Here is a 13,879-nt window from a genome sequence, read left to right on the forward strand (position 1 = left end):
AGAGTATCTGAGACATGAATCGCGGCCCATTGGTGGACTGTCCTAAAGGACATTGAGCTAGTCCAATGAAATCTCAGGCCACGCCCTGCCTCCCTCCTGGCCAGCCCTCATCTTCCCTTGCCAAAATCTGCTATTTAGAGTTCGACCAGAATTGTTTGAAACAAAACAGTGAGCGCATATATCCTTTGATGTGTCATATGCCTCAGCATATTGTTTAAATAATCATGGTGGGCCGCTATGACCAAAAATGCCAGTGCCATTTTTTGGTCCCAGTCCAGCCCTGTTTCCCACGGTATTCTTTATATGTACACTGCTATTCACACACACAATTCTGATTAAGAAATTAAAATTAGCTTTGGCCATGTGGAAATTAAACCCAGTCTACTGATCTCTTACTATTCGTATGTCTAATATTGCAGTGGTGATAGGGGGGATTTCACTCAGGTGAAATGAAACACTGAAGTTTTGCACTGGGAGATGTAGTCCAAGATCGATCTATAAGCGAAGACAAGCGAAGTGTTAAGTGTAGTGGAGTTCTGAGCGGTTTCTGGTTATGTCATGACCAGTGTTGAGTGTAACGCGTTAGAGTACTTGGTCTACTTTTTGATGTAACAAGTAAACTAATGCGTTAGGTTTGCCATTTAAGTACTCAGTTATTTAGGTCCTTTTTAAAAAAATGTAATCAGTTATTTAGACTGACTAGACTTTAGTTATTTAGTTAGTTATTTAGTGTGTGTGTGTGTGTGTGTGAAAGTCGTCTTACAAGCCCCGCCCCACTCTGTTATTCCTGCTGGTATACCCCTATCTCACCTATGCGGTTTGACTATAACAAACAAACTGACAGACAGACGAAAATAATAATAAAAAAAATCTTAATGTGTTCTCTCAAATCCTTTTTCGCAAATATCAACGTACAGACATGACAACTTTCCAATTTTATAACATGTATAGATATATGCGGTGATATATGCATCACTAATACCGGTTTCTGGCGCCATCTTCTGGATCGAAAAGTGTATTGCACACAAACCTCTACTCTTGTCCACAAGATGGCACTGTGGACTCTAACAAGACCTATAATAAATCCACGAATAAGAGAAATGAAGCGCAAGGCTCCACTCAGGTAGTGGGAAGTATGGCGGCGTGTGTGCGGAAAGCTGCTCATGAGATTGATGTCCGGACGCGAACAGATGATGTTCTGTCGTCTGCCGGAGTGGAGTTCAATTCCTTACTGCTCTCTAAACCGGTTCTGGAGGGTTTGTCCGCCTCCGGCTTTCAGAGACCTTCACCAATCCAGCTAAAGGCGATTCCGCTGGGGCGGTGTGGACTGGGTGAGCAGTTACACTACAGCCTGAACAGCACATTACTTATAATAATAATAATTATAATAATAATAATGTTTCCAAATCTAACCAAAATATTGTGTTTTAATGCAAAGTTTGAGTGCAATATCAACTAGTTGTCTGCACTCAAACTTTTTGAAGTTGTGGATTTAGCTGTTTACAAAAGAGTTAATATATTGTATTATCTTTATAAATGTGTTTATTTGTGTTTATAAATTCTGTTTATTTGTTAGAGCTTTATACAGCCAACATCTTAATGTCTTAATCTTCAGACAGAATAGTTTTACATTAATTACTAATCTACTGGTTTTCACTAGTGACTCAGCTTTACACTAATTCAATTGATGTCAAATTGCTTTCTGGCTGTAAAACTTTCAAAAGAGACTTAACAGTGCTAGGTTCATGTTTTCTTACCTGTTACAATTTAAGATGATCGTTAGTTAAAAAAAATCACTAGGTTTAGACAATAATAAATGTCTGAACAGTGATTAGTTTAAGCAATCATGTACATGTATGTTTCTATTTCTTTTTTTTTGCAACCTCATTTTATTATTACACAAAGATAACCCGAGTCGATGCAATATACAGGTTTTTTTTTTTTTTTTTTTTTTTATTTTTTAATAATGATTTAATTTGTTAAGAAGAAAAAAAAAAAAAAGCTACCCGAACCTACCTACCTCTGTGTGACAAACCTAATAACTAGTGGTGCCACCCTTGGCGGTAACAACTGCAGTCAAGTGTTAACAGACAATGATTCTTTCACATCTCTGTAAAACCATTTTGTCCCACTCTTCTTTGCAGAATTGTTTTAATTCAGCTTCATTTAGACCATTTAACCTGTTTAAGGTCATACCACATTGTCTCAATCCTAGGCCAATAATTTTTTTTTTTTATTATTATTATAAATAAATAAATAAATAATCTAAAAAATCTAAAAAAAATTTTTTTTTTTAAATTCATTTAGAGGTGGACTTGCTGGTGTGTTTCCGATCTTTGTCCTGTTGCCTAAACCAAGTGCACTTGAGCTTGAGGTCTACTTTAGGTTTTATTTTGGTAGAGCACAGAATTCAACAACAATTATAGCAAGTTGTCCAGGTCCTGAAGCCTGTAAACCCAGAGCCCTAGACCTTCACTGGTTTGACTGTTGGTATGAAGTTCTTTTTATGCATTTTTTTTTTTTGTGCCAGATGTAATGGGATGCACCTTCCAAAATTTTTAACTCGTGTTTCATCAGTCCACTAAATATTTGCCTATTTCCTTTTTTTTTTTTTTTTTTTTTTTTTAAACATAGGGTCAGGTTGGTTTGGACAAATTTTCCCTTAATGAATTAAATCCTCATTTAAAAACTGCATCTTGCATATACTTGGGTTATTTGTTTGATGATCTGAATCAGTTAAGACAAATATGCATATTTATGCCACTGTTCATCATTAATTTGTAGGTGAAATTGTCTCTGTTTTGTGTGTGTGTTTTTTTTGTTTTGTTTTTTACATAGTTGTGTCAACCATAATTTATATATCTTGTTTTTACTTTTTTAGATCTTATTGTTCAGGCTAAATCTGGCACCGGAAAGACCTGCGTGTTCTCCACCATTGCCCTGGACTCCCTGATCCTTGAAAATGCTGCCACTCAAGTACAATGTGTTTGTTTTATTTATGTATTTTAATGTATTTGTTAGTGATTTGTTTATAGATTTAGTACCAGTGTTATTTGTTAATGATTTTACACTAACTGCTGATTTTAGTGCTTGTCAAGGTTAAAATGTTAGGAGCAAATAATCACTGGGTCATTCTACATAAATGTCTTTCCATTGAGGCCTTCTTACTGAATCACTTAGATTTCCTTCATGCTCTATGGAAATTGTCAGTATTCCAAATAAAGTAGTGTGCAAAGCTCAGACTTGCATCTGTAGAAAATTCTGAGGCTGCCAAATAAAAAGGTACCACAAGTCATTACTTTTGAACTATTAATGCTAGGGATAAGTTTTAGAAATTGTTGACTAGTTTAAGTATTTTTATATATGACCTAAAAGGTTCACACTCGCATATTTGCTTATGTCTGGCCTGCTGATTGGTGGATACAGAGAGACATGAAGATATAAGCTTGGTTCTCTACGTCTCCATACTAATTACTCATGTCGTCATTATTATTATAATTATTGTATATATTTTTTAACTATATTTTTACAAAACTGTGTATCTGGTAAAACTCAAGCTAACTCATGTACAGAAAAGAGAAATAAAAATGAATTAATTAATTAATACATGAATAAGTTTGTATGTGACAAGGTCTGGCGTAAGAAGAGGATGTTTTGCTCAGCAACTCCACATTTAGAACCTTGAACCAAACTATATTAATAAAGCTGTCAATGTTGTGTTGAAATTTAGGTATATGCAGCATTACAAAGGCAAAGGGAATATGGGCATTATTTTAAGAAATTATGAAGCAAGAACATTCTTTAGACAATCTTGTCAGGGTCTATCCTTGCATTTCTTTTTTTCTTTATTTTTTTCCAACAGGTTCTTGTTTTGGCGCCGACCAGAGAGATTGCTGTGCAGATCCATGCAGTGGTAATGGCCATTGGCAGTGCCATGGAGGGACTGGAGTGCCACGTGTTTATTGGTGGACGGCCTGTGAGTCAGGACAAACTCCATCTGAAGAAATGTCACATTGCTATCGGATCTCCAGGTTCGTGTGAATATTGCAGAATGTAAGCTGTAGGTTAGAGTTCAGTCCACACTGTATTAAACAAATTTGTTGGTAAATATTTTCCTGGAGCTGTCTTTAGCTGAGCGATAGAAGGTTAAGTTTTTTATCCAAAAGCCTACCATGGGTTTCTGGATTTGTAATGGGACCTTTTTTGGAACTTCTGAGCATGTTTAGCCCATGTGAGCCAGGAGAAGGCATCTAAACCTTGTTTTAAACGGTGGTATTGAAGTTAGTATTGCTATTAGCCTTTTCCCTCCAAATGTGTAGATTCTATTGTGCTTTAGATTAATGCAGGAATAATATTTGTGTTAAGGAGAGCTGGTTTGTGTGTGTAGAGTTATTTTGAATATGGAGTTGATGTTTTAGGTCGTATAAAGCAGCTGATTGAGATTGGAGCGCTGCTGACAGCCAGTGTTCGTCTGTTTGTTCTGGACGAGGCAGATAAACTGCTGGAGGAGGGCAGCTTCCAGGAGCAGATCAAGTGAGAAGCACACTCTTCCCAATGCATTTCTGCTGTATACACTTTATAATGTTTTTGTTGTAAACTGAGTGTATTGTGAATCAGATGTGCTTTTGGATCAATATCTATATCTTTACATTTTAGCTGGATCTTCTCCTCCCTGCCAGTAAATAAACAGATGCTTGCACTCTCTGCAACTTATCCAGACTCCTTAGCGCAGCATCTGTGCAGGTACATGAGAGAACCGACATTTGTGCGCCTAAACCCCACTGATCCGGGACTCATTGGTGAGGCTACATCGCCCTTCTGACACCCTGTTTTAAGGGATACTTAAATTTACCAAAGAAAACCAAACAAGCTGATCATGACTATCGGATGTGTTTCTTACCCATTTATTCCAATGCAGGTCTGAAGCAGTTCTATAAGCTGGTGCACTCACATTCCCTGCCTCATAAGATCTTTGAGGAAAAAGTACAGAATCTGTTAGAGCTATTCAGTAAAGTTCCCTTTAATCAGGCACTGGTCTTCTCCAATCTGCATACAAGGTGTGTCTGCTTTTCTAAAAGATTAGATTTTCATATTATCTATGATATTATTATTATTATTATTATTTATTTCAATTTTTTTCGTGATGTAAGATTTCTAGTTTTCTTATGAAAATAAACTCCTGTGGTTCACCAAGATCTGAAATGAGCTGAGATGTGTTAGGGCAGTGGTTCCAAACCTTGTCCTGGAAGACTCCTTGCCCTACACAGTTTAGTGTTTTCTCTTTTCTCAGTACACCTGATTAAACTAATATTCTAACTAACACCATTTTTAGAATTAAAGTCAGGGAAATCACTAAACTTTAAAATCAGGCTTAGGAACCAGTATATTAGGAAAGCTACAGCCATGGCCAAAACTGTTGGCACCCCTGAATTTCTTTCAGAAAATCAAGTATTTCTTACAGAAAAGTATTGCATTAATGCTTTTTTTTGGCACACACACATTTGTTCTTTGTGTTTTGGAACAAAACAAAAAGGGGAGGGGGAAAAAAAGCAAATTCGACATAATGTCACACAGAACTCCAAAAATGGGCTGGACAAAATTTTTGGCACCCTTAACTTTAATATTGGGTTGCACACCCTCTGGAAAAAATAACTGAAATCAGTCGCTTCCTATAACCATCAATGAGCTTTTTACACCACTCACCTGGAATTTTGGACCACTCTTCCTTTGCAAACTGCTCCAGGTCTTTCATAGTGTAAGGGTGCCTTTTCCCAACAGCAATTTTAAAGATTTCTCCACAGGTGTTCAATAGATTTAGATCTGGACTCATTGATTGCCACTTCAGAACTCTCCAGGACTTAGTTGCCATCCATTTCTTGGTGCTTTTTGAAGTATCTTTGGGATCATTGTCCTGCTGGAAGACCCAAGATCTCGGACGCAAACCCAGCTTTCTGACACTGGACCCTACAGTGTGGTATTTCTCAGATTTCATGATGCCTTGCACACAGGCAAGGCACCCAGTGCCAGAGGCAGCAAAACAACCCCAAAACATCTTTGAACCATATTTGACTGTAGGTACTGTGTTCTTTACTTTGTAGGCCTCATTCTGTTTTTGGTAAACAGTAGAATGATGTGCTTAACCAAAAAGCTCTATCTTGGTCTCATCTATCCACGAGACGTTTTCCCAGAAGAACTTTGGCTTACTCAAGTACATTTTGGCAAACTGTGGTGTTTTTTTTTTTTTTTTTTATTTATGTCTCTGTGTCAGCGATGGGGTCCTCCTGGGTCTCTTGCCATAGCCTTTCATTTCATTTAAATGTCAACAGATAGTTCACACTGACACTGATGCTTCCTGAGCTTGCAGGACAGCTTGAATTTCTGTAGGTGTAAGAAGCTTTTTGATGGTTATATAAAGCAACTGATTTCAGTTTTTTTTTTCAAAGGGTGTGCAACCAAATATTAAGTTAAGGGTGCCAATAATTTTGTCCAGCCCATTTTTTTTTTTTTTTGTGACATTATGTCAAATTAGCTTTTTTCCCCCCTCTTTTTTTTGTTTGTTTTGTTCCAATACACACAAAGAAAATAAAAATGTGTTAATGCAATGCTTGTCTGAGAAATACTTAATTTTCTGGAAAAGGTCAGGGGTGCCAACAATTTTGTCCTTTTATTCTCTGTGGATTTCTTTATAATATTTCCCCAATAATAAGTTATTTACATACTGTGAGAAATGTTTTAACTGTGCTGCTGTTTATTTGTGTAGTAATTTGACTGATTTGAAGAGTCTGTGTTCCTCTGCAGGGCGCAGCACTTAGCAGATGTTCTGTCCTCCAAAGGCCTGCCTGCAGTCTGCATCTCAGGTGAGGCTCTCGGTTATATAGCACTCAGCTCTGTACTTTCGTATGGCTACATGAAGGTGTTAATTCTTAGTGTACTTTTGTGTGTGTGTGCATGCAGGTGGTTTGAGTCAGGAGCAGAGGCTGGAGGCGATGTCTAAGCTAAAGCAGTACCAATGTCGAGTTCTCATCTCCACTGATCTGGTGAGATCAGACATACTGTATCAGTCAATGTATACAAACCTGCCTGCAATACTGTCAACAGTGTTGAAACCTGTCTTTTATGTTTTTCTCTTTTCCTTTTATAGACATCTCGGGGTATAGATGCAGAGAAAGTGAATTTGGTGATTAATCTGGATGTTCCTCAGGATTGGGAGACATACATGCACCGGATTGGCCGCGCTGGTCGCTTCGGTTAGTTTGTTTTCCAGTTAACTCTTTTTGTAACTTAAGAACTACTCCTGTTTAACTATTAGACATCACATCAGGGACCTGTGGGACTTGTGATGCTGATTTAACACCATACATCGGCTGCAATATTTCACTGGATGTTCATGGCCATTTGATTTGCATCCGAAGTTCTTACGAATCCTCACGGGTGCGTGTCATTTGTGCTAGCTGATTTTTGCTATTATTTTAGCATTTAATTTTCTTCCCAATATCAGCTAATCATGTTCATTTAAATGTGGAAAGCTAAGGTAGTGATCAAGATAAATATTTGGATAATTGTGCAGCCCTAGTTCATTGTAAATCTATTTTCCTACATAAAGTGAATAATATATTTATTGTATTACATTCGGTGTCAGATTAGGTAGAAACTGTGCAGATATGGTTTTGCAAAGACTGCAAAAGAAACCTAACTCCCCAGGACAGTTTTGTCTCCACGGTTCACTTCCTGAAAGCTTATTATTTATTTATAATTGTATATAATATATAAGTAGAAGTACAATTAAAAACGAGATTTTTGTGTCTTGTCTCAGGAACTCTTGGGGTTGCTGTAACATACTGTTGTCATGGAGAGGAGGAGAACAAAATGATGGCCATTGCTCAGAAGTGCAGTCTGGCTCTCAGCCTATTACCAGGTAAATAGAGACAGTGATCGACTGTTAATCATCCCTCTTGCTGGCAAGTAAATCAATTGTCTTTGTCTTGGCTTCGTCCAAATTAAGTGTACGCTCTTTTCTAAAATTGATTATTTTTATTTTTTTAAATAAAAATTGGAATTTTATTTTGGAAAATTACCAAATCTGTTCTAACTGTTCCAGTTGTAAAGCAGTTTTTTTAAAGGCACAATTGTCTGCATTTGCCCAAATTATGCCATTTATTCTTTAAAAGTATAATTTGCTATTCTTCAGGAAGAATGGCCTTTCCCTTTGTTTTTAAGCAAATTTCAGGTATCCATTAAATCACTTTAGCCTTTAACCTTTGAGGCATTCCCCCCCCTCCCCCCCCCCACTTGAGTGCACGGAGTTCAAAGATTTTATAATTCTGAGCACTTCTGATGCAAGTTGAAATCAGCATTGGTTACACTGTGTTCTTAGGATCAGTCATAAACGGTTAGACTGTAAGATGCCTGTATAATTTTCAGTGTTTAAAAATAATAATAAAAAAAAATCTGTGACTTCTCGTGTGCCAATGTTGTCTGTTAATTGTGTCCTTCTGTTGTGTTTCTCAGATCCGATCCCAGCTGGACTAATGGAAGAGCCATGTGATTGGAACGTGATAGTTCAGCCTCCTTCAAAAAATGACCTCGCTCCTTCCCTTGGATCTAAAATAGAAAAGAAACCGGCCAAATCTGAGCAGACAGTCTCCAAATCCCCCAGAGAGTCTCAGCACACACTTCCTACTAAAGAGCAGACTGAGCGTCCCAGTACAGCTAGAATCCAAAAATCCCATAGTGACAGGAACAAGAGTAAAAAATCTGCTCCTGCCCATGACAACATACCCAGTGCTGAAAATCATCCAGCTCTTACGAGGAAGGAAATGCAGGAGGCCCTTCCTAAAATCCCTCCCCTGCCCTCTTTTAAGTCTCAAGCAGTGAGACCCGTGTCTTTCGCTGAGGCCATGGCTGATTTTGAGAACTTTATGACCTCTGGCCCTGGACGATCAGTTGAGATCATAAGACAGTATGGAACTCATGATGACATAAACATTATGGTAGATGCGGAGTATAAAAACCATGCTGACAGGGATAGTGCTGGGACAGAAGGGGCTTGTATTAAATCTTCCAGTAGACATGAAGAGCCAGTCTTAATGGAAGGAATTGCTCAATCTCAGCAGTCAGTTGGTTCAACCCCTCATCCAGTGGCCCGTAGGTGCATGTCTGGCAGCTCTTCTTCCTCTTTAGGCAGTGATTCCGAGATGGAGACAGAACAGAAAACGGATGCCTCAGCGTCCAGCTCTCTGTCCAGTGCACCACATCTTAACTCTGGACAGCAGCACATTGTAAAATCAACAGATACAGTAAAGCAACCCATCAAGTGCAGGACAAGTTTTTCCAAATCCCACATCAAGACTCCACATCCAAACAGTCATGCTCAGCCTCGTCAGCATTGCAAGTCAAGGTCAGTACCCGAGGAAAAGAGGGCTGGGAAGACTGCCACGGAAGGGAAAGAAGGTAGCTGGAGGATACAGAGAAGAGCACAGGAGGAAGAGGAGGAGGAGGACAATGATGAAGAAGACAAACAACTCTCTCAAGAAGGGAATGGACAAGACTATTGGAGAGAATGCTACCAAGCCTGGGAAGAATATTACAACTCTTGGAGTTCAGCCTATTACTACCACTCACATTATAACTGGCTGGCTGCATATCGCATGAATGCTGTATACATGATGGAAATGATGAAACGCTGATTCATGGACAAAAATCTCACTTCTGGGGACGGGTCAATCGGGTGACGGATGTAAAGCACATGTAGGAGGTCTGGATCTGGGTGGTGCATTAGTGCTTAAAAAAGTCTGTTAAACTGTTAAATTATGGCACAGTTTATTGTACTATTTACTAATAAAAGCAATAAAATCATTCTATTTGAAACAGCCTGAATTATTAATCAAAATAAATTTATTTATATTTATTAAATTTCTATTTATTTTGACCATTTATTTTATTAGTGGTAACTGGCATAGTTTCATACCTGTGCACTTAACTGCTTGCAAAGTGGAAAAAAGGCCTTATAACGATGTAGTTCTTATCCTCATAATAATAATAGTAATAATAATATATGCTTAGAATCAAAGTGGATCCAGATTCTTACTCAGAAACATGCTGTGGATGGGATGCCAATCCTTGGCAAGACACCATGTACACATCTTAACACTCATTTTAGGAAGGAAACTGGAGAACCTGGAGTAAACTTACAGGGAGAACATTAACAGAAACTCCACAAAAAACATTAAACATGAGCTCAGGTTTGAAACGGCTATGAAGAGGCAACTCCTAACTACTGTTTCATAATGTCCTGTAATTTTAGGCAGTGTATCATAATCTCTTGTTGGTTTACAGGTTTCTTCTATGGTTAGTACAATAATGCTTTAAAAATTGAAGAGAAAACAAGAAACCTGTCTAATAACCGCCTGATCAGATTGCAATTGAAACAACTGTGAACTAATGCTATATGATAAGCATTGTTAATATGTGGTGTGTTTTGCTTGTGGTGCTTTTGTTTAGCAGGATTTATTGTAGTAAGTTTGTAAAAATCAAAATGTGCTCATTTGTAACCTTGAGTCAGGGAACACATTACATGTGATATAAAGAGGTCTCATGTCTGTGCAATTGAAAAAAAAAAACATGGACACAATAGAATCGTTTGACTAAAACTAAAAGTAGCACTATGCACAACCCCACCTGTGCTATGATGGGCTGTAATTCACTAATAAATCATTTACATTTTCTTATCACAGTGATGTTTGTCTATAAAGGTTAACAGAATCAAAGCTATTTTAATATAGTGCTCCATGTCCATTAAGCAAAACAAAAAAGTAATTGAAAGATCTTTGTTAGTTAGTGACCCTTTTTCTTATGACCACACAGCTGTTTAGTCCCAATCCTATAAGACAAACACTTTCACTGTTAAGCATAGCTTCGATTTTTGTACATAATTTTACCAAGAGTGTAAGGAATCTTCAATCATCGTCTTTTAAATTTTAAAATTTTAAGTTTATATCCATTCTTCCACGAATTTGATTGTGCAGCACTATCCTACTAGGTTTTAACATGTGCATTTCTTAATCCAAATTAGGTAACAGCACATGTCCTTGATTTAATTCAATCATTTATTTTGTATAGTGCTTTTAATAATGGTTATTGTCCTAAAGAAGCAATTACAGAATTAAAAAGTATAGAAATAAATTAGAAAATGTACAGAAAAAATGTAAAGACTATAACTATGAGTTAGTCCCTGATGAGCAAACCGAGGACAAAAGTGTAAAGGAAAATCTCCCTGAGACTAAACAGGGAGCCATGCAACATTTGGATGACCAGGATAGATATAGCAGGGATTGATTTGCGCTTATATCATGTCCTTTGAGGCCAAACGTTTGGCTGATTGGGAAGGGTGTTGGAAATTTAAAATAGTTGGAGACTCTATATGTCTCTAATGTTTTTTTTTCTCCAATAGTTGCCTCTTCTGAATAGTAACTTTGGACAGGCAGTAACACATCAAAAGCACCAGCAGCACATCATACCATAACCTCATAAAAATTATTATTATTATTATTTACATTTACCACAATAAAAATACCAAAAACAGTATTCACATAAGAATGTAAACCAAAAATAGTTTCAATTATTTTAATGCTATCAAGCAGAAAGTAGATTGGAACTTGATTAAGGAGTGCAAAAAGGAAGTATTTTGAACCATGTTTGATTAATTATTCAATGAAATGCCAAATGAGACCCAATTGTGTATTTTATATTATACACATTCAATATGTATCATTCATGTATGTAGATCTGGTTAATATGGGAGCTGCAGACCCTGGCGATGGTGTTGACGTGTGTACCTGCTGCTGTAGACCCGTTCATATACACACTGCTCCATCGACACTTCTGTACCGAGTTCTGCAAATTCTTCTGCACCAATATGATGGCTGACCAAGAATCGGCTCGGTGATGGAGATTGAGCCCTGTTCGATTGTCTTAAGTGACATCTAATGGGATAAGAGTCTTGTAATATTCTGGGAATTAGAAATGTATGGATAGAGGGCAAAGCTTGTTTTAAAAACAAAATTAAAACTGATTTTGACTCCTTTTGGCATTATGTTGATAAATAAGTTGTTCTGGTAAGATAAGTTATGACTGGTGATTAGGGTTTTGTTTTTGTGAGTAAAAGATTATGAGGTCAAATCCCACACCTGCCAATGGGCCACAATTCCAAATTTCAGTAGATGAAAATGACTTGTGGTAAATTAACAAATTAAATACAGCACCAAGCACTATTTATGATTTGGTGCAAGTTGGAGACAAACGGGTACTGACATTTTAAGCATTTCCTTTCCAAAACACTGGATTGAAAACAAAGTAGAAAATTTATTTGATTTTAAGCTATTGGGACTTAAGACCTGATTTCTGATACTTTGATGTACAACTTGCATGCATTCACACTCACAGATATTCACTGCTATGTAACATTTATACTATTAACTCATTGTGGCTCAAAAGTTAAGGCTTTAACAAATTGATTTTTTAAATGAATTATGAGTTCATCCCTGATTGTTTAATTATATTTAAGAATGATATATGAATGAAAAATTGCACACACAGCAAATGAGATAGTGACATATATAGAGCTTTTATCAGGCGTTTCACAGTAGTGACAAGACAAGATCATAAATTATATTCAGCATCTGACAGGGGAGGCCAGTAGAACAAGGTGATAATAACAAACAAAAAACAGCAAAATAAATGCTGAGACATTAGGGAAACTAGTAACTACTAAGCAGACGGATGAATACAGGTCTTTAATAACGTATATGACAGGACGCATCTCGAACCTTTGATTACTTTCACCATGTCTTAAACAGACGCTGATTTACTTCAGAAACAGGTTTTAGCTCTGGTTCTAGTTTTCCACCAAAGGTAAGATGTTTTAGTGCTTAAATAGACTGGGCGTGTAAAGTAGCTGCCTCTAATTATGCTTTGAAAAACTGTCCATACACTAACTCTTTTAGGACACGCATTTTGTTTGTGTAAATTCCTTTATCCAAGACTGTAAAGTGATTTAAAGTGTCAAATTAAACATTGTCTCTAAATAAACAACTATCATGTGCTTTTCTCTAAATATTAATAAGACTGTGTATCTGATACAATGCACCACAATTTCTAACATAAGATCCCAGTCTAATTACTTTGTTGATCTGAATTATGGTTTAGGGTCCCGTAGATTTATTTCATTTTTTAAAATTATATTTCATACATTTTCTGAATGTTTAATCGAATAAAAGTGACATGTAAGCATATGAATAATTGCACACATTATTTGTGATTGAAATTAATTAAAAATGTTTTTTTGTAATAAACAAGTGTGATGGATGCATGTAAATGATTGAATAGAAAATTAAATAATTCCTGTCTCTGTATGGCTATATCGACTGGGGGGAGGGGGGGTGGGATGGATTTTGATCTTGATGCTCTTGCTTATTTAAAACCTTCATTCTGTGTCAGTTAAATATTTTAAAAGAACATTAAAGAAAAAAAACCCACATTGGTGCAATGTGGTAAAATGTGGCAGTGTAAGTCTCAATAGTCAGACACAGGGAACCGATGGTCTTGAACAATTATTATAATATTCCTAATTTCCTGAAGTAAGAACATTTACTCTATATGCTGGTGTTCTACTATATCATCATTATGAGAAAATATTTTATCTCTAATACAGTATATTTCCAAAACAGCCTTTCAAACCAACAATGTCTTTTACACAGTTTTAGTTACACAAGAAGTTATCATTTGAACTCACAGAGCTGTACAAAGCACAGGGGCGTAAATAGGGCAAGTAAGAAAAAACTGTGATAAATAACAAACACACAAAAAAAGAAAAGTAAATGGC

At 36.7% G+C, this 13,879-nt stretch overlaps 1 protein-coding gene across 1 annotated transcript; it reads left to right on the forward strand.

The window, feature by feature from the left end:
• The first annotated feature begins 1,077 nt into the window (after nt 1-1,077).
• Nucleotides 1,078-9,855, forward strand: ddx20 (DEAD (Asp-Glu-Ala-Asp) box polypeptide 20). The gene is made up of 11 exons (XM_053503219.1): nt 1,078-1,331; nt 2,882-2,976; nt 3,863-4,031; nt 4,419-4,533; nt 4,657-4,799; nt 4,919-5,057; nt 6,799-6,857; nt 6,955-7,037; nt 7,142-7,247; nt 7,814-7,915; nt 8,509-9,855. Exons 1-11 carry the CDS (start codon nt 1,136-1,138, stop codon nt 9,684-9,686), a joined length of 2,385 nt encoding a protein of 794 aa, XP_053359194.1. The 5' UTR covers nt 1,078-1,135; the 3' UTR covers nt 9,687-9,855.
• The last annotated feature ends 4,024 nt before the right edge of the window (nt 9,856-13,879 follow it).

Source organism: Clarias gariepinus, chromosome 9 (assembly GCF_024256425.1).
Source record: "Clarias gariepinus isolate MV-2021 ecotype Netherlands chromosome 9, CGAR_prim_01v2, whole genome shotgun sequence".
NCBI classification, from domain to species: Eukaryota; Metazoa; Chordata; class Actinopteri; order Siluriformes; family Clariidae; genus Clarias; species Clarias gariepinus.